This window comes from Pagrus pagrus (assembly GCF_965226575.1).
Source record: "Pagrus pagrus genome assembly, chromosome: 10".
In the NCBI taxonomy this organism is placed as follows: Eukaryota; Metazoa; Chordata; class Actinopteri; order Spariformes; family Sparidae; genus Pagrus; species Pagrus pagrus.
In genome coordinates this window covers 32852216-32874284 of record NC_140194.1, presented here as the reverse complement: position 1 = coordinate 32874284, position 22069 = coordinate 32852216, and the positions used below count along the sequence as shown (strand labels likewise).

Below are 22069 nucleotides of genomic sequence, written 5' to 3'. Positions count from 1 at the left end.
TGAAAATAAAAACACTATGTGGACAGGGGTACTAAGTGAAGATGGTACATTTCTCACTGGAATGTGGCTGAGTCCAAACCAATTAAAAGTTTTACATATGGCCCAACACTACCTTCCATTTGGCTATGAACTATCCTACAGGCGATTGCCACGTTATAAGTTTTGATATGGGATCATTCTTAGTCATTGCCTCTTCAAGCTGTTGACTCCTATAAGAGTCAGAAGAAGAACTGGATTCACAGAAGACTGATAAAGGCCAGTATTGCAGTACTAAAGCAAGACATTTTTGTGTGATTTTGTGCGCAACACCATTTTCTGAGTGCAACACCACTGTGGTAAAATCCCAGGTGTGTAACAGTTTGTCACATGTAATGTAGGTGCTAACTACAGACAAAACTCATTACATTATATCAATGTTATGTGTTGAAAACTTGTATGTTGAAGTAAACATGTATGTAACACTGTGATCCTACCCTCTCACTGAAGGTACATAGAGCAGAAACAAGTGATAGGGGGACGGAGTGGCTGAGACAGAGACTTTCATCATATTACAAGACAATGTAAGAACAAAATTATTCGGAAGCTGTTATTTTAAGGTTTAAAAAAAAAGTTACAAGTGGAATGCAAAATAAATGTCTTTCATATTTTTCCCGCTACTTGTGGGTTATGAAATGTCCTGTTCCCTGATGAAGAGGGGGCCCATTTCATTCGCACACCAAATTGCACAGGATCTGCACCCAAAGATGAAGCCTCCAAATTATTTCATGTTAGGGTCGTGGTTTTGATTTACTTTATGCCTAGAACACTAGATTAGAAAAATAAATTGAAAAGGGGAAATTAGTATAATGAACTGATGCTGTTAGCAAAAAGGGCTTTTTGTAGCAGGAGATTTTTCTTGAGTCTGACCCTCTGTCCTGCGAGAAGCAACCCTTTCAGCAAGGTTCTCTGAAGCATAATGCTCAAACGGTTCCACATAAAACATTCATAATGCCATGAAGAACACTGTTCCACAATGGCACAAGTTCAAGTCCCTTTTAAGAACCACAGTGAGGTCTTACTTGTTTGTATTTTTACAAACAAGTAAGGGGCCTATTTTGGGTCATTACTGTTTTGCCGTATGTAGCAGCCGAACCTCAACAGTAATCCAATTACACCCAATATCGGCAACAATATTTCAGCTTAAAACCTAGATCCCACCCAGCACCGACTGGCTCAGCAGTCACTGAACTGTGTACTGTTAAGCATAGTACTGTGGCATTGTCCTTAGTGTGTGGAATTTCTTCTTTCTACCCATGTTTAACTGGGTAGAAATCCTTTCATGGTTAGGCAGACTGGAGACTGTGTAAATCAAAGGACTGTCCATTTTCATTGTGACGGGCTGGAGATTAATCGTGTCTGTCCTTCTGCTGTGTACCCATGAACACTTGGAGGGATTCTAGTCCTCTGTCACCCTGAAAAAAAAGAATGAAGTCGTAAAGATGAGAGCAGCCACATGTCACTTTCCTGTCGCCAGAACAATCACGCTGTGATAGTGCTGGGGCCAGACTGAAAACAGCTAGTAGGGACATGCCTATAAGCCTCTGTGTTGCATTTTTCATGTCTAACTATAAAAAATCCCAAAGGTTATGATTTTATTTACTTCCCAAAGAATGAAGGACAGTGCAAGAAGGGATCTGTGGCTTCAGGTCATCCACAGAAAGAATGAAAATGGTAAACCGTGAGACCCGGTAAGTAAATATGTGTCCGTCTGTGTCAAACACCTCATCACAGGTTAGTTAATGATGTTACTGAGTAAATGACACGTGTGCCGATTGTGCCTGTAGATTGAACTTTACAAAAAACCTTGTTTCTGAAATGGAGTTTGGTTTACTAGCCTGTCCACTCGACAGACCTCCAGGAGCAGAGGCTGTTTTAATGTTAATAATACACATAAATCGAGCTGACCTGCCATCTAATAATAATTTTGTAAACAGCATAAAGTAATGTTGGAAGTGGAGCTAAAGCAACCTGTTTTCACCTCCTCTCAGCTTGGAGTCAACGGTGGCGTAAATAAACACCAACGGGTGTCAGAACAGAGACAGCGGCTCTGCTTTGCCATAGCGATGTCATTAGTTTACAATAAATTCACATCGTAAAGATTATAAAACAGCAAAGTGTATTAATGACAGAAAAGATGATAGATGACAGAAACATTTACTGGACATTCAATAAGGTTGTTGTGTGTCAGGTTCTTCCAGTTTGACTTTTTTGAAGGACACTCATCATTCACTATTTCTTTCATTTTTTTAAATAATGATGCTAAACGTAGATTTGGGCTCCTAATAGCTAGAAATCAATATGATATTCTTATTTTATGCATGACACAAGGGCAGAGTGCCCGGGTTGGCTTTATCCTGGTGGAATTTGCAGATGTGGGCTATGCAAGTTCAAATAATATTAACCAAAAGTAAAGATTTCAGGGTTCAACAAAAATATCACCATTTGGAGATTCAACACAACAACACATCCTCATACCTAAACAACTAAATATGTTGATTGCCTGTTACTTCCAAAACAACATATATCACCACTCCCCAAATGACATGACTTTTGCACCATAGCATTGACAGGCGCACAGGACCTTTGTCGTAACTGGCTGTTTGGTTACACAAAACATTGCTGTTTGGGATAAAATTAATGCATTACTTATGTTACTTCAGTTATGATTGCACCTACGTTATGTACGTAATAACTACGTTAGTGAGATAAAAAAACAAAAAAAACTCACTGTTTACTTTTGCATTCACACTGGACATGAACGGCGGTCTCCTAGCTGAAGGTCATGCACAAGTTTGACCTGACTGTCCAACAACAACCTCCTCCCTATTTAGACTTTGTCATTCTATATTCTGCTTTGCCTGTCTTCTTTGCTGATGTAATAGTAACTATGGCCACTAGAGGTCATTGCCTAACAAGAAATGTCAATATGGGTTCTTATAAGCTGCTTTCACAAGTGACCTACTGTAAATGGTTGTTTTTCTGATGAGGGTGGACTGACGATGAACAACAAAACATTCAGAAATTCAGTTTGGTACGAAGTTCGGTTTTTGAAATATGTTCTGAGTAAACCCTCTTCCCAAACAAATCAAAAAAGGATCTCTGTGAAAGAAAGTAAACCTAACATGCTCAACACTGTTGGAGTTAGCACTGGTACCAGTCAGCTGATCATCTTCCTGCACACAGATTACACATGGATTAGTGTCTGGAAGTGTAGCTAGCTGCAGACTACCAGTAAGCTAGCTGTGTCATCTTTGAGGGTTTTTTTCCCCTTCAAATGCACGCAGGTAGGCTTTAGTGAAAAACTATAGGGGTATCGCAGGGCCTGCTCTTCATTTCAATGATCGAAATTGAAGGCTCATTTTGATCGATTTTTGATTTAGATTTGAAATAGTGACGCCCCTGCCTTGTACTGTATACTAAGGAACCACAAGCACAATACATATTTATTGTCATTTTTTAAGTCACAAGGGTTTTAAAAAATGAAACTATGTTTGAGTCGCTTGTGCTACATCTATATTGGAAAATGGAGTGTTGGTGATGAGTTAAGGAGCCTCACAGCCTGTGGAATGAAGCTGCTCTGTAGTCTGGTGGTACAGCAGCAGATACTTCTGTATCTGTTGTCAGATGGCTGCAGGGTGAACAGACTGTGGCTGGGTGGGTGTTGTCTTTTAGTTTCCTTTGGGCTCTGTGCAGACATCTCACTTCACTGATATCACTGATGCTCAGTAGATGGTACCAGTGATGTTCTGGCGGTTTTAATCATCCACTGTGGAGCCTTCCTGTCCTGGGCCGTGATGAACCATGCCAGTTTGTGATGTTTCCAGTCAGGATGCTTTCTATGCTCCTCTGAAAAGATGAACAGAATAGTGTCTTTTTCTGTAGAATGTAGTGCCTTTTCTGCGCTTTTTTGACCAGGATGGTGACACGTGATGACCAAGATAGGTTCTCAGTGATGTAACTTCAAGAAACTACTACTTGTGGAGTAGGTGAACTTAACTGTTCACCTACTCCACCTCAGCTCCACTGATGTGGACAGGGGAGTGTCTGTGCCTCCTTTTTTCTAAAATCAACAATCAGCTCCTTGATTTTGCTGAAGTTGAGCAGTAGATTTCTCTCTGTGCACCACTCTGCAAGATTGTTGATTTCCTCCCGATATGAACTCTCATCATTGAGTGTTCATATCGGAATCATAATGTGGCCAATGATGGTGGTGTCTTCCTCATACTTTACAATAGAGTTCTCCTAGTGTCTGTGAGTGCAGTCATTGGTGTACAGTGTGAACAGGAGGGAGCTGAGCACACAGCCCTGGGGGCTAAATAAGCAGGAACCATGAGGAGGGTCCCTGATTACAAGGGCAGTAAGTTGATTCAAAGATTTAGGAAACTCCATGAGGGCTTCTAGTGTACAGTTGTGGTAGAACCAGGTGTGTAAAACCACAAAAATAAGGACAGAGAACACCTGAGAGAGAATAAATGGTGCTGATGTTGCCATTATATGCATGTCATTAGATACCAGAAGTAGGACTCAATGGTCCTGCAGCTGGACCTCCAGTATTTGGAGCAAGTAGGTCATGAAAAATAAGGAGAGTTGTTTTCATCGCAATGTGGTCTGTTGTGCCTCTACTGTTTCCTGCAGCACCAACTTCTCCATCCAATCTTCTGCCTGGTACAACTTTACTTCCACCTGCTTTAGGCTGCCTGTGGTGTGAGCAGTGTGCTGCCGGCCTCGCTTGTCTGCCTGTGCACCCATGGGAGGAGTTGTGTTTGCTCTGCCGCTGTTCATTCAGCATGCTTGCTGGGTAAGCAGAGAGATGCTTACAGTAATACGGAGCCATAGATGCCAAATTAACTTAATCGAAATGTGTTGTATTTGTGCAGTAAAGTAGGATGTGTTGACTGACACAGTTTGAATTGTTCAGATGCTGTATTTATGAGGCTGTATATGTACAGCTATCCACATCCACAATGTGGGTGTGGGTATGCAGATTATGTATGGAAACAGCCCTGCTGCCCCTTGGTAACAATTGTGTGTGTGTGTGTGTGTGTGTGTGTGTGTGTGTGTGTGTGTGTGTGTGTGTGTGTGTGTGTGTGTGTGTGTGTGTGTGTGTGTGTGTGTGAGAGAGAGAGAGAGAGAGAGAGAGAATGCCAACAATTGTGTGCCATGTTGGCATGTAGCACACAGAGACAGGTGGCTGTAACGGAGGTGGCAGAGAATAACAGAGAAGCACATTATTTTCATTGGATGATAGAGATAGATGGAGAGAGCTAAAAGATGAAGATAAATACTGCATTCATGAACATGAAAACATCACTGTTATGACTCCAAGCATGCAATTTAGCACCTGATTTTGCTTTAGTTTTAGTCTTTTGAGGAAAAAGTAAATTATATTTTCGTCATTTGGTTATTGTTAGTTTTAGTCAACAAAACTAGTTTTAATCTGTGAAATGTGTGAATATTAGTCATTTTTATGTATTAAGCATTGGGGTTACAGCTGTTACCATTTTTTGTATACTATGGCTGCTTGTGTATATCTACTATTTAATATATATGTATATGCTGAAAGACAGGAAATGAGGGGAGAGATGGGAATGACATACAACAATGCTCTCTGATCGGACTTGAACCAGGGAAGTTGTGGTTCATGGCTGGCACTTTCACCTCTACTACACAGCAGTGCTTGATGTGTACAGTTATCATAATTACGGGTATTGTTCATATCTATCATGAGGTTAGCGGTAATGGCACTCTTTACCTGTCTATGGCAGACTGTAAAGGTTGTAACATAGTGTCATGTCACTCTGCTCTGTGGTTATACAACACACTCCCCTTAGCAGTAAATTGGAATTAGAAACTGCTGTTTGAACCTAGCTGCTTAGTTACCGTCATTTTTGCTCATCTAGCATAACTCTCAAATCCAAAGCGCTGTGATCATTCAGAAGCAGGTTTCGCTCACCTCTGCATTATTTTGCACTCATTCCAAACTGCTGCCTATAAACACAAAAGTAACATTGATGTTTACATGCACATCCACAGTCCTTGATAGTGTTGCTTTATTCTTCCCCTCAGTTTTATTTTCATGGCTTGTCCCAGCTGTGTTGTTGCTGATTCTTGTCTAATTTTCTGGAGGAGAGATATTACATGGCAGGAAAGGACAAGTTTTTCCATCAAGAGCTACAGTATGTGATTTTGCAAATGCATGCAGGACATTAATGCAACATTATGTAGAAATTGGTATTTTGTGCAATTTGGCGCACCCCAACAAGAGACAGAGACAACATTTACTCTATTACAAGATACTGTACCATCAACATGATGCTGAATCTGTTAGTGTAAGGTGAATAGATTACAAAATATTGATTTAAGTAACAATTTGCATTTTAACATTTATGTACGTAATTAATTTCCTCACTTGTCCGTCAGATTTACATTTTCATGTTTTGCCCAATATATATTTTTTTGTTTTGTGTTTGTCAATAAAGGTCATCAACAAATGTTATGTCATAGTTTTCATAAAAATATCAACACTGATTCCAAGATGGTTAACCCCACTGCAAGTCCTGTAGTGGCACCAGATAAGGCTATTTTGACCAGAAAAACAAACTAAGGCTGCAACTAACAATGATATTCATCATCGATAAACCTGCTGGTATTTTCTTGAGGAATCGTTCAATCATTTGGCTATAAAATGCAAGACGCTATTGAAAATATTTCATCGCAATTTCTAGTGGCCAAGAGAACAGCTTGCTCTGTCCAATTCATTCAGTATACTCGCTATCACATAAAACTGTAAAGCACATGAGAGACAAAATCTTTTCGAGCTTTTCCATCCATCCATTCATTAATCTATGCATCCACTTAACTCTACCTGCTTATTTCTATTCTAACAATACTATGACATTTGGGTAATTTTATTTATTTGTGTGAATCAGAGAGAAGCAGAGAGAGAAAAAAACATAATCGTTCAGGACTCCTTTTTCACAACTCTAAAACTATGTTTTATCATGGGAAAATAATTAATTTAATTTTCAGACTCGGTACAGATGACAGGGTTCACACCTGTTGCATCACTGCAACTTAATTTTAACCTGTTGTAATGACTTTGGTTGACATTTTAGAATAAAGCAGTTTCACATCCTGTTAAATACATGTAGTAATGTCACGAAAATGAATCCTTTAATACACTCTTCATTTATGCTGTATTCTACTAATGCCTCACCCCATACATTTCAAACAATTTGTATACAAATGAATTAATATAAATGGCCCTACAATCATGATGCATTTTGCCTTCTCCTGTCAAAAGTGTGTCCACTGGGTATCACAATATTTTTTATCTATTTATATTTTGAAGCTATTGGGCTGTAAGCCTATGTATTAAAAAAGGTTATGTATGAATAAATCCAAACAATGCAATGATCTTACAGAAAAATTCTGCAGGATTGTCTAAATGGCCCTGAAGTCACATTTCTATTTCACCCCCATTTATTGATGTCATATGAAATCTGATCCAGCTACTGCTCATTGTCCTATGTTGGCATGACACCAGCTTTCCCAATCATTATAGTTTTATTGAATCAAAAAAGTTTGATGCGTAAATAAATGTATCATCTGCATACAGGTGAGTACTACATCCAGGCTGACAGAAAATAGTATAGAAAATAAAAGTTATCCAAGGATTGACCCTTGAGAAACACCTTTTTTGTGTGCATTAAATTAGATTAATTACCATATTTCTATAATCCAGTTAGTGAGGTTTCAAGTCAGAATCAAAGCTCAGCTGAAAGCCCACCTCACTCTTGTCTTCCAGCTCTCCCTTTAAAGTTGAGTGTTCCAGTTCACATCTCTCTAATCACCATTTCATCTAAATGTAATGTTATTGCCGTTCCTTTGCCTTTCTATGCAAAATGCAGCAAACATTAGTAAGACTAGCTGTTTCTGGTGAATGTCTGTTCTATTTCTGTTTTATTGCAGCACTGTGTAAATTGCCTTGTGACAAGACTCTTGTCCATGACTACAGTCCACCAGTCACTCTGTAATTATTCGGTTGTTATGTGCTCCTCTCTGACTGTCCAATTTAAAACTGTATGTTGGTGAATATACTCCATATGAGTTGTGTGTCTAATCTTTGTAGGTTCCTAAGCCTGTTCTAAGTTTAAAGCAGGAATAGGAGTGTGTTCCAGTAGTCCAGTGGCAAGATGATAGGGTATATTGGATTGTGTTTTTTTTTTTTTTTAGCTACTAGAAGGCAGGCAAACAAGCACACACACACACACACACACACACACACAAACAAACAAACAAACAAACAAACACACACTGCAAGTTGCACTACTGTATGTTATATTGTGTTTTTTGTTACAGGAGCCAGTTTTAAAGGTTGAAAATGAGGCCAGTGAGGGAATGGGCAGAGTGGATGAAGGAGTAGAGGAGTTTTTCACCAAGAAAATCATCCCTGACTATGCACTGTGAGTTGAACTAACAGACCTGTGCAAGCACGCACACACATCTACACACACACACACACACACACACATACACACAACGTTTACTCTAATAAGGCAGCAGTATACTGGTGAATGAAATTTTTCATATCTACAAAGAACAACACTGTGAATTTCAATTCACATATTGTCATGGACCTGTGTCAAATAGTGATTGACAGTGGCAACCAATCAATGAGCAGAACTGATCCTGTTGCTGATTTTCAAAATGGAAAATCATGGCAGCTTGTATGTTTATGTCTTCTGTTTCACCAAATAATCCATTAAAGAAGTTGTTCCCAAAGTGGGTGCCTTGAGTACGCAGAACTCATCATATCATTGTTTATTTACTGTGCATTTTTAATTCCATTTTACCACAAAAGATTTTTTTTACAATAACTACGTTTCATATCTCATTTTCAAACATATTGAAACAGAGCAATAAACAACAAACTATGAAACTCTAATATGCAGTCATGTCACAGCTAATGACATGACAATTCACAGTTGCTGGTAGCTACAGTTACATACACTCTCTGTCTCTCGACCTTTTCAGGAGCTCTGCAATCAGAAACAAAGTGACTGTTAGTGCAAGCAATAGAAAGATTAAACACTGTAAACAAAACATAAAGAAATGTGTATGCCTCAGCTACCCTGCCCTATAACACTGCAAACAAATAGCTCTGTAATAGCCTAAAAATACAACGCACAATGATAAAATCAGAAAATGCTTCCTATCTTCACACACCTGACTCAATGGAGAGTTTGTTTCCTAAACCAACTCAAACGGAATGCTTGAATTGAAGGAGTCAACTTAACCATTTTTGAACATTTCCTACCAACAATTCTTTATCAGTTACAAATACACTTATTTAACTTATACATCTGTGCATGGCAACAACAGAATGATTAAACTCATACTGTCAGCTCAGTTTGCTTGTCACAAGGAGTGCTACACAGTACTACAAGTATACAACAAGTCTTAAAAACAGGAAAATAACTTTATTATAACTTCTTAAGTAACCCAACTTTCCATCGGCCTGGGGTTGATTAGATGATGACTAAATTTTTACTTTTGGATGAACTGTTCCTTTAACCTCTCTTGATAAGCAATAAGATGAGAGCGTAATGTTACGTAATTAATGTGTTTGTGATTTGAGCCTTGTAGCTGTGTGTGCAGACTGCATGGTGAATGTTCTTGTTGTGTTTAACAAACCCCATGTCCCGTCAGTGTAACACCACACAAACATACATTCCTTGTCTAAATTCTGTTCTGGATCTGTGCTTGCTGTTTAAGTCCGCTGAAAACAACATGATCAAGATGCTTGTTTTTTTAAGCCAGATATTAAGAATGATTGCCATTTTGTAATCACACAGTCAATCTGACACTGGCTTTGTGTTAGCTGATTTCTGTTTGGGACTGTGTTATTTTGCCCTGATCACTGTGACTGATGTGTCCATCCACTCAATGTTATTTTCAGTCAACACCAAAGCTGTGTGGTGGCTAGGAACGCCCAGCTTGGTGTGTCGAAAAATAATCTCAATTCAAAGTCCCTAGAAGCTTTTCCAGAGCTTTTAACTGTATCTCGTGGTCTTCGCCAGTCTGGGTAACTTTGATTGTCAGACATCCAATATAGTATGAATAGAACCATGTCTGCTGACCACCCAACTATTGGTGTCCATTGTACTTTTTCCTTTCCACCCTTTGTTGACACAAGCCACATACCAAAAGCAGCACATCAGTAGCACAACATCAGCAGCTACTCTCAATTACATGGATGGATTTATAGAACTGTAAACATATGGTTTTAATGCCGAAGTCACCTCACAGCCCAGCACCATTACAAGTGTGGCTTAGTCAAATGGACAACCATGTGCATGACAGTGTCAATGCACCTCACTGCATGTATTCTATATTTTATCAGTCTGAAGAAACAACACTGTTGATGTAATGTCAAAGATATCTATGTACTGTGTTGCAGAGATGCCTACTGTAGATAGCATGCTAACCAGCTAGCCGGCCTCCTGTCTCCTAACATCACTTTGTACCTCAAGAGGTGATAGTCTGATAGTTTCAGCTGGGAGATGTAAAAGCAGCCAGTTCACTATTCAGTCTAATAAGTCAACAAAATAAACTCACAAAATGTCAAGAAAGGAAATATTTTCCTTACTAAACAGAAAAATACAGTAAAGTGTCTTTCTTTTACTGAACCCAGATGAGTTTAATTGCTTTGTTAACTGATCATAAACCACACTTCATTTAAACTCATCATAAACTAAATTAAACTCACCAACACAGTCTTTGTTTGTCTTTCCACAATCACCACTGGTTTGGTTCAGATAAATCCTCAGTTCACAGAGGAAGATGTGAAAATATTCTGGCTCTATACGCCATTTTCACTGCCGCTGATGTCCAACTCTCTCTCTCCTCTGCCGCTTCATGCCTCTCCCATGTCTTCTCGTCCCCGGAGTCATAGTCCTGATCAGAGCTGCTGTAAATTACCTCCCTAGTGTATCCCCCGTCTTTAAACTGACCTCCGTTGCTCTCAGAGGCTGTGTTCAGTCCCAGTCTGCTGTCAAGCCAAGTTCACTAGAAGTTCACTGAATGCGGTCAACCTGAGCCCAGATGCCCGCGATGACTACCCACATCATACGAGGGTGCAATGTGTGCAGACTCCAGCTAAAAGGGCCGCTTAGTTTCATGGCTAACTGAGCTACTTGCTAATGGCAGTTGCCGCTACAGCCAAAGACAGCAAGAGTAACTATAGTGAGCAGCAGTTAGCGGTAATAAGCTCTGCATATATCATGGCCATATGCTTTTAGTTAGTAAGGCCATATTTCATGGTAATCTGGCCAGCAGTCATCTAGATATCTTTCTCTTGACTAACATGTTGACCAGATTAACAGACTGACAAAGCGAGGCCTTGCTTGTAGTGGAGCAAAAAGTAGTAATCACTGAGAGCCGTTTGTGCTCTGTGTGCTGTCTGCATGACCTTTCTTGTTGTTTACCTGAACTTAGCATGTGTCTGAGTCCTGTAGCAGTAGTTGTAGTACTGAGTGTCTCTTCTTGTCTGTTGCTCTTTCTGCTGTCTCCCTGCTGCAGAAAAGGCCGGTGGGAGGAGTCAAACCCTGCCCAAGCCACTCCCTCAGAGTCAAGCTCCACCCCCCCAGCCTCAACCCTCTTTTCCTCTTCGTCTGACAATATCACTTCCTCTACCACCACCACTGTCACCTCCCCCTCTGTCCCATCAACTGACACATCCTTGACATCCACTGGTGTACCACCCCTCTCTATATCCTCCACTCCTCCCGCCCCCTCTTCTGTCACCACCACCACCACCACCACACTTCCCACCAAAAACATCAAGAAAAAATTTGGCGACTTCTTCGCCTTCAAGAGAGCTCGAGCCAGCCGAGTCCCCAAGGCAGGAGGGGGAGAGGTAGGAGGAGAGGGGGTGAAGGTCAAAAGAACCTCCATTGCAGACCTCATTCGACCCCTCCGCGAGGCCAAAGAAAGGGAGAGAGAGAGGGAGAGGGACAAGGAGAGAGAGAAGGGGAGAGGGGCAAGGTCAGTGGAAGATGCTAACGTTTCTAATGATGCCGCCACCACAGAAGGAACCGTTGCCACCAGCCACCATCTTGCAGGCGATGCAAGGGGAACGATGGTGCCTGCCAAGACATCAACCACGATGACGCCTCCCAGTGAGATCACTCCCTCTTACCCCACCATCGCTACAAGCCCTGACCTCACCACTGCTACGCTTTCCAACCTGGAAGAAGAGGTAGTTCCTGTCTTGCCAGGTCGCACCCCCAGTCCTGTGGTCACTTCCCCTCTGACTGACCAGGAGCGGAGCGAGATGCTGGTGAAGGAGATGAAGTTGGGAGGGACTCCATATGGAGAGAGGAGACTAATGGTGACCAAGAGGTCACTGAGGGAGGGCAAGAGCCAGAGTCTCATACTGCTGACAGGATTAGAGCCTGAAGACAAGGATGACACACACAGTAAGGTCAGTCTGACAATACACTGAACACACACACAGTCAGCTTGTCTAGTAGGAGAAGGGATGGTCCATGTTGAGAATGAAACACCAACAAACACCAAACAGCTCGAAATGTAAATTCTTAAAGACTGCTGAGAAAAAGGCCTTTTGAGACAGGATTTGTATGGTGTTAGCTAAATGCTGGGTGATAATCAAAGTTACAAGCAAATACATTTCCTGCAGTTTTACCATTTCTTTTTCTTTTTCTTCTCCTCAGGGCATGTCTATCAAGTAAATGTACACTCAGCAGCAACACACATGATCATACCAGTGAGGGCTTCAACAACAAAGCTAACACTAGCTGAGCTAGTTCTGCTGTAATTGTGTTAAACACACAAAATGCAGCAACAACACAGTTTCAGGCATCAGGCCTTATACTAGTTATTCAGTTGGCTTCAAATGAGGCCTTGTGTGCACAGTTTCCCTTGACTGTCTCTCAGTATTACAACATCGCCCCAGACTGCCTGATTTATCTGTCTATTTTATTAATGATAGCTTACAGAGCCTGCACACATATAGTACACCAACACAGATGATTTCCCTTATTTTGCTTGATTAGTGCTCTTCTCTATAATTTGAGTACCAGCTTTTATTTTGAAATCTAAATATCATACATGCAGAATGTCAGTTGGCATAAGTGTGGGGAGAGAAACCTGGTCACTCTGATTAGTCTGGCATATTTAAACCTCTGTGATTACCTGCACTGTGTTATAATGCAGACCTGATGCATGAAATAATGATTGCAGCAATATTATAGATATATAATATATTTAATATATAATATTATCTTTATATGCATTTCTTTTGCTAATCAAATCATTAATGTCAAGTAAACTATTTGTAGGGAAGGGGCTACAACATGTAAAAATGTAGATACTGCACTCACAGCCTAGACTGTAGACTTGACAGACTCTTTATCAGTTTCTTGCCCATACTGACAGACAGGGTTGAGAGATAAGAGATTCAACAAGAGCCAAGGACTTATCTGTAAATTAATGTAATTAATGTATTATCTGTACATTTCATCTGTCAGCAGCAACAGAGAGCTTCTCTGCTGAATTCTTCAAAAGCTGGCCACTGTAATAAAGAATGCTGCACCAGCTTCCATTTTTTAACAATTCAACATTCACACTGATAGACAGATAATATAAATACAAACATATTTGTTTTGGCACCCATTTTCATTAGCTGAAGTAAGATAGTTAAAACTTTGACAACAAATTTGTTCCCAGTAACCTGAATTCGGAATGACAACACTTTCATTAATGGTAGGTTGGAGACCTAATTTACCTGTTCTGCCATAGACTAAAGAAAAAAACAGCTTGAATTTATGACAAACTACCAGTCTGAGATGTTGCTGTTGTGTAGATATCAAAGACAGTAGCAAAGCAACACAGTACAAGCACAGTAGAAACGTCAGATAGGTCAGACCACTGTGTTTATCTAGCTGAGAGCACTCCTCTTCTCAACCAGCATGTCGTGCAGGGGGTGGGAGACATTGTTCAGGATGCTAACCAACTTGGACAGTATCCTCTCCTCCATCGCTGCCACCAGAGACCCCACTTCGACTCTTCATCCAATCACCCAGGCAACCTTTATTACTGGCTTGCTTTTAGTGACTTGAGACACGGCAGCATAAAAGCTCCACATGAAGTAGAGTCAGATTTGGCCCTCGTTGTGGAGACAGGGCCCCTGTGTTCCCTGTGTGTGTGTGTGTGTGTGTGTGTGTGTGTGTGTGTGTGTGTGTGTGTGTGTGTGTGTGTGTGTGTGTGTGTGTGTGTGTGTGTGTGTGTGTGTGTGTGTGTGTGTGTGTGTGTGTGTGTGTGTGCGTGCGTGCGTGCATGAACGTACATGAACTGTCCTTAATGTTCATGTATTGTCTTGCAGAAACATGCATCTGAGAGCACATCTAGTTTCGAGCATAGGCTTCAGGTGATGCTACATAGAATGGGCGTGGCCAAAACTCCACCTGCTGACACCAAGGTGAGCCAGGTAGGAAGGGAGTAGAGGTGGGGTGTGAGATCATTCAAAAAGTATTGCTTGTGTTAATTTGTAATATCAGCCGGGGGCGGGGCCTGAGGATGGTGGAGGTTCCTTGATATATGTCTAAAATGTAGCACTTCAATAATAGTAGTTATTGTTAATAGTGACAGAGTTTTTGGCCAGTTCTCATTGAATTCATATTGTGTACATTTAACTACAGGGGTGTTACTATAATGCACACACATAATGATGAGAGGCTCTGGGACTGACCCCTCAGCATACTGTATTTTGTGTTTGATGGGACTACTTTTGTGTGCTGCCTGTGTGTAAAAACACATTCTTGGATATTTTATATTATGATCAGTGCAAATGTGTCTGTGAATGGTTGCTTGATTTCAATCTTATTTCGTTTTGGCCAGGGGTCATTCCAAACCAACTCACCCAGAATTCAGACATTTTCTCAGTTCATGTAATAGACTTTCTCAAAATAATCATGTAAAAACTTAATTCAAACTTCAAAATTCATGGGACCTAGCAAAATCTTATAACCCATTTCAAATTTACATTTTCAAAAAACATTAATTATTTACATTTTCATTTAACAGTATTAATGGTGCCGTCATGCATTTTCTTTTCTTTTCTTTTCTTTTACATTATTTTTTTTTTAGTTTTATTTAATTTTTTTTCAAAAAAAGACCATGACATGAACTGAGAGGGCCAAGGTGAGTCACTTTAGAAAGAGCCATAGGTCAAGTTGTAACATGCTGGGGGTCATGGAGGGGACTCAGGGGGCTTTTCACACAATAAAGAATAATTCTGCTTTATTGAAACTTGGGTCTTATTTTTAAAGTTGTATTCATCATGCATATCAGTAATGACACCATACTCACCAAGTTAATGCCTGTTAACACAGCGATGTCATAAAAAAAAAAAAGTCAAAAACATAAACTGTCAGACCATCATACAGTTTGGAAACTAACCAACAGGTTTAACAAATTTACTTGGACACACAGTTTTCTTGAGTCATAAAAGTTTATTCCCAAGATTAGAGGTGCACTGTCTTTTAGTTAGCTTTCAGTTGTTTAGATAATCTGAATAAACTGTTGTTTTTTTCAACCTGTTTGATTATCTAACTGCTCATGTTCACCTGTTGGGCTCCGTTGTAGTGTAGTGTTGTAGATCTCAGCAGTTTAGTTTGGGGTCATTCAATGCCAACTCACCTAGGCCTCCTAGTTCATGTTGGGGATTTTCTTGAAAAAAAATCATGTTGACACCTCTATTAAATTCATGTCACCGTGCAAAATCCTATAGCTGTACTTTTTAAGTTATGAATTTTGAAGTTTGGCCCTCTGAGCTAAATTTCAGCATTTTAGTAATTCTTTGTATGTGTGTATGTAAACCTCACCAATCCCTTCAAACATCCAAGAGACCTTAAGGAAACTCGACAACATGTTTTCATGTAGTTAGTTGTACCTGAATGCTTACAGTAAGCAAATTAATAACAGGAAGTAATTTTTTTTTACTAGAACGAAGAATGTGTCATTTTCAAAAATTATCCACCAGTTTCCACTTTCTTTCAACCAAATATTGTCTCTGTGTAGTATTAATGTAGTTCTGTCACATCTATAAGTTATTTGGTCCTGCCACAGATTTTGTTAAATATAGCTTTGGAGCTGAAAAACCCACTTTTTTGGGTTGGTAGACTTTAGATTTTCCCAAAAAGGATTATTTTAATATGCATTAAACTTTAGTATATGAAAGTGTTGATATTATAATAAGATGTATAAGATGTTATATCACTCCTTCATCGTTTGTGATTTTTCTTTTAAATTAGCATTTTTTTTTTTACTTTTCACTGTCTGTAATATCACATTCAGTGGTTTTATTTCATCAGTAGGTATTTGTGCTGTGTCGACTGATGTTTTCTATCTGTCTTATTGAGCCTGTTTGTCATTGGGTTCTGGAAATTTGCAAGTTATATCTTGTAAGGGCTTGGTTTGTTGTGTACTAGATGATGTCATCTTGTTCTGTGTGTGTGGACAAAATATTAATCTTAATTCCTTACATATACAATACCCACAATACGCATATACTATTTCACAATTTCAAACTCTGAGCTAATTGCAATTTAACTGCAAGGGCAATCATAATTTATTTAATTAGTAAGCAGTTTGATTTTATAGTGAGATTGTGGACCCCTGCTCAACTGGCAAATCCTAGAGGGAGAAGCCACAAAATAGTCACAAAATAGCCTGTGTAGAAAAAGTGGCTGGGTTGTTGATGTCAGAAAAACCAGAGGCTTTGAAATTGTGAAATAATATATGTGTAATGAACTAAGGAACTAAGATTAATATTTTGTCCAGACATTCAGAACAGGATGAAATCTGGTATGTAATGAACCAAGCCATTTCAAGATGTAACTTGCAAATTTCCTGAACCCAATGAAAAACAGGCTCAATAGGTATCACACAGATAGAAAACCTTGAAGTCAAAACAGTACAAATATCTACGGATGAAATTTAACAACTGAATGTGACATTAAAGCCAGTGAAAAGTAGAAAAAAAAAGTTAATATTTAATTTAAAAAAAATCATAAACAATGAAGGAGTGATAAAACATCCCTCACATCCTAAAGTTTCAATGATATTAGAATAATCCTTCTTGGGAAAATCTACAGTCAAAATAACTAAAAAAGTGGCTTTTTCAGCCCCAATGATATGTTTAACAGAGTCTGTGGCACTCAGTTTTGTATGCAGGACTAAATAAGATGGTTGAAAGAAAATTAGTGGAGATATGAACTTTTGAAAATGACAGATTCTTCATTGTGGTAAAACAAAAAATTACTTCCCTGTTATTAATTTGATTACTGTTACCATTCAGCTAAAACTATTTAAATGAAGGTTTACAATACACATACAAAGAATTACTGAAATGCTGAAATTTAGCTCAGAGGGCCAAACTTCAAAATGCATAACTTAAAAAGTATTTGAGTACAGCTATAGGATTTTGCACAGTGACATAAACTTAATAGTCGTTTCAACATGAATTCTTTTCAAGAAAATCCATGACATGAACTGGGAAAGGTTCTGGATTTTGGGTGAACTGGCGTGAAATTATCGTTTGGTGAGTACAATTGTATCAGAACTGAAGACTGGGCAAAAAGGATAAGGTGGTTACATACAATAAGTCAGTACAAAGTACAACACCAAGTTGTTGATCAAATGTCATTTAATATAGTCCAATGTGTCTGTTCTAGAATAAAGATGAGGAGCTGAGAAAGGCCAACTCTGAAGGTAAGCAGAAGCATAAGAGTAAGAGTATCCATCATAGTCGCATCACTTGTTTTGTTTGATGTATGAACTTTTTTTTATGTCAGTTTGTTGATTTATTACAGTTGTTACAAGAGCTTGAAATTTAGACAGATGTCTTTGTGCTACAGTTTGTCATTTCACTCGTGCTACATGGTTATTATTTCTGTTGACAGAGTAACAATTGTAAATCAGTCACATTTCAAATAAATTAAATAAATTAGTATTCAGACCATTTTTTTGTTTGTGTTTGATTGTATTTTTTTTTTGTAAACACATTTTATTGCAACAGGTTGGTAGCAGAGACATTGACACCACATAGAAAATGATTTTACATATACTTGTCCCATTAGACCCAAACGTCCCTTGCCATATCCCACCCCCACAAGTTGCCCTTCACCTGCACTTCTGTCTACTTTCTCTGTCCATCAGGTGCTATCCTGGACAAACCTGAACCACCTCCCACATACATGAAGCCCAGAACCATGTCCACTTCCTCAGGTATCAATGTTATCTACGCCCATTTATAAAAATAACATCAATGTGTGAAATAATAATATGTGCAGAGTCAAACCTACAGTGAGTTGATCCTACTAACAAGTATTGTGTGTATATAAGCCTGATATATATCTTCTCGTTCTAGGCCATAGAGCTCCATCGTTGTCCTAAAACTATTAAAAACACATAAGCAAGACACACTGTGGACTTTTTACATTAAAAACACAAGAAGTGAACTACGCGTTTTGCATGTTGCTTCATCAGATTCGGCCTGGGCTTGATTGCCAACAGGTGCCTCTTGATCAGGTGTTAATTAGCCAAGCATCCAGCAACATCACATTCCCCAATACAAATACACTGAAAAAATTATTTTACATGAGACAATGACATATAGTATAAAGTATAAAGTCTAGCTGATCCATCTATAATACTTCAGAGGACAAATAGCTACATACGGTTCCACAGGATATCATAAATATAGACCAATCAGGCATAACATTATGACCACCTGCATAACATTGTGAAGGTTCCCCATGTGCAGCCAAAACAGCTCTGACCTGTCAAGACATGGACTTCAGACCTCTGAGGGTGTCCTGTGGTGTCTGGCACCAGGGCGTTTTATAGTGGATCCTCTGGGTCCTGTATGTATGGGGGTGGGGCCTCCATGGATCAGACCTGCTCCAGCACGTCTTACAGATGCTCGATCAGATTGAGATCTGGGGAATTTGGAGGCCCGGTCCACACTTTGGGCTCTTTATTGTGTTCCCCGAGCTGTTCCTGAGCAGTGTTTGCAGTGTGTCAGGGCACATTGTCCTGCTGGGGGGCCACTGCTAGTGTTGTTGTGATGAGGGGGTGTACTTGGTCCACGTCAGTCAAGTGGCATTCACATGAATGCAAGCACCCAAGGTTTCCCAGCAGAACATCACATTGTGATGAGATGATCAGTTATTCACATCACCTGTCAGTGGTTTTAATGTTGTGGCTGATAGGTGTATATCAAAGTACTTTAATTTCCTCAATAGAGACATATAAAACTGGTAGAAAAATAAGGTTAAATATATATTAGAAGAGGGTTATACATCAAAGTACATTACAAATGTCAGAATGCATACAATTCCATAATACACCAATCTTGCTGAGTGGCTACCTGGTCCACAACGGTGTTTGGATTGGTGGTGTATTTCAATTGGCATGCACACAGATCCCCGGACCCAATGAGTTTCTATAAAATATACAGTCTGATTAATGAAAAAATATATGTGTATATTAAGACAAAAAGGTTACTATATAAAATTCATGATACATGATTACAGTCAGGAGGTAAGATGTATACCTAATTAATGAGGGAGGGGAGGCCACTCCCTTTTATTTAAAGATACACCTGTTGGCAATCAAGCTCAGAGCGAATCTGATGAAGCAACATGCCAAACATGCAGCTTGTTGTGTTCAATGTAATTGATAATAAAATAGTGTCAATCCTGGTGTGCGCTGGAATATTGAATCTTTTTTTTTTTGGCCCACTGTGGTTTACCTTGCATCAGCTGCACCCAGGAAAGACACACTTTTTTGGATAATGCTCTGTAATTTGTTAGAACATGTACCACTTCTATTATTATATGGTTAACAGGGAAACCTGTGTCATGTTGTTTTTAACCACTGTTATCTACAAGACATTGTTGTCCTAGAAATACTAGAACCACATCAAGTGTGTCATAGGAAAGAGCCAATGACATCATCAACATGGCCCCTGGCCTGAGCGGTGTGCTGTAACAGTGTGTGTATAACACAACCTTCCTGATGGCTCTGGGCCTGTGACGACAGAACACAGAAAGCTCTCTGCTGCCGTGCCATGGTTTCTGTGTTTTAGTCATCAGCTGCCTGAACATCTGTCCCACCTGGACTCACTGCATCATTCAAAGTGTCTACAAGTGATTTACTCTCACTTTCACCCTTTGTATCCAGCGGACCCCAGGCATCCTATGAGAGCACTGGATCGCATCCGGCCAGACCTTCCCCTTCCACTTCACCCAAAGCCCTCTGTCCCTGAGCGCCCCATTGGCCACCTTCCACCCAAACCTGCCATCGCTGCCAAGCCTCCTCTCCCCACCCCAGCTGCTCCTGCAGGAGGAGCACGTCCCTCCTCTGCTCCTCCTTCCAGCAGCTCAGCAGAGAGAGTCCAGCTCAGACTGCAAACTCATGATGGCAGGCCAGGGGAGACTACAGCACAGGTAATACATCAAAAATGTCCTTCATTACAGCAGGGAAGTTAATTCAAATGTAAGGCTTTACACCCAGTGGCAAAGCTGTCATCTAATTTATTTTTTAATATTTACCTCTAAAGTTTGTTTTAAATGTATAACAACACTGAGAAAACCAAGATCATGAACAAGTGAGTTGTAATGTAAAACACGAAACCAAGAATTAGAACAGTAAGATTTGTATCTTTAGTTCACTGATACAGCAATACATACTTTTTCATAAAGGGAAAGCCTGCAGTTGAAAAAGGCTGAATATTATAAATAAGGAGACATTAAATTTGTTTGTATTGTAAATTAAATACATTGGGTACAGTGACCACAAGCCACAAGGTGGCAGCAATGTTTAAACCAGAGTTATAGTGTCACAAAGAAATGTGTGCAATCCAGGAGGTACTAACATCAGAGGACCTTTTTTCTTGCACAAGAGTGATGACAATGTTCTTTGTGTCTGTGTAATAACTGGGGATGAGCCAAGTACTCACCTGAATCAAGTATCCAGTAAAGATAAGTATCGAGCATGAGAATCATCTGAGTAAAAGGTGTCAATATCCATAGGCATGCAAACTAGTCACCTCACTGCAGCTGTGCTTTGACATACAGACACCGTCTCACATTTGTCACAGTAAGCCACTCTGTCCAGTGTCCACAGGGATCTTCCATCTGTGCGCTCCTTTCCTGGTGTGTAAAATATCTGTAAAATGTCCGATGTCCTGGCTTCTTGTCAAAATATAAGTTTCTGTCGCAACAAACACAGCTGCAAACTGTCCCGAGGTCTCCTTACAAACGTCCAGTGGTTTCACACTTATACATTTTGAAACACAGTGTCTAGCTTGGCAGCTTTCTCGCCTGTAACTTCACCATCCCCGCGAATTCCGCATATAAAAGTCAGGTCATAAACATGTAATGAGGACATGATACAACACGTATTGTAGACATGTCAATGTTATACGTGTATGTTTTGCCTGGCTTTTAACAGATAGCGTTGAAGAAGCAGGTGGAACAGTTCAGTAGGGTGGGCTGGATGATACTCTGGCACAACAGTAGGAGGAGAACATATAGTCCTTTCAGTTTTCAGGTGATTGATAGTCTTTGATGGCTTAATTTTTTGCTCGTCGCTGGTGTGCTGGTCGAAGCAATTGTCCAGTGTCACCCCAAGGTATTTGAAACTGTCAACTATTTCAACTGTTTGGGTATTGATGAGAATGGAATTCTAAGGTGAGGGGGGTCCAATTATTAACTTCTTTGTCTTGATGGCATTGAGGTGGAGATGGTTATATTACACACCACTTGCTAAAGGGTGTTGTGGTAGTCCAGGACAGAATGGCAGGGCAAGGATGGCTGTGTCATCTGAGTATTTGAGGTATGTGGTATTGGGTGATGGGCTGGTGCGGTCATTGGTGTGGAGTGTGTAAAGGAATGGGCTCAGCACACAACCCTGCGGCACTCCGGTGTTAGTAGTGAGT

At 39.9% G+C, this 22069-nt stretch overlaps 1 protein-coding gene across 1 annotated transcript in view; it reads left to right on the top strand.

Moving 5' to 3' along the window:
* Nucleotides 1–22069, top strand: part of carmil2 (capping protein regulator and myosin 1 linker 2) — an 82922-nt gene that overhangs the window by 52600 nt on the left and 8253 nt on the right. Inside the window, exons 32-37 of the mRNA XM_084363214.1 lie at nt 8401–8504; nt 11623–12526; nt 14447–14551; nt 17799–17835; nt 18283–18351; nt 20311–20576. Of these exons, the coding sequence (XP_084219340.1) occupies nt 8401–8504; nt 11623–12526; nt 14447–14551; nt 17799–17835; nt 18283–18351; nt 20311–20576 (1485 nt within the window). The remainder of the gene's footprint in view (nt 1–8400; nt 8505–11622; nt 12527–14446; nt 14552–17798; nt 17836–18282; nt 18352–20310; nt 20577–22069) is intronic.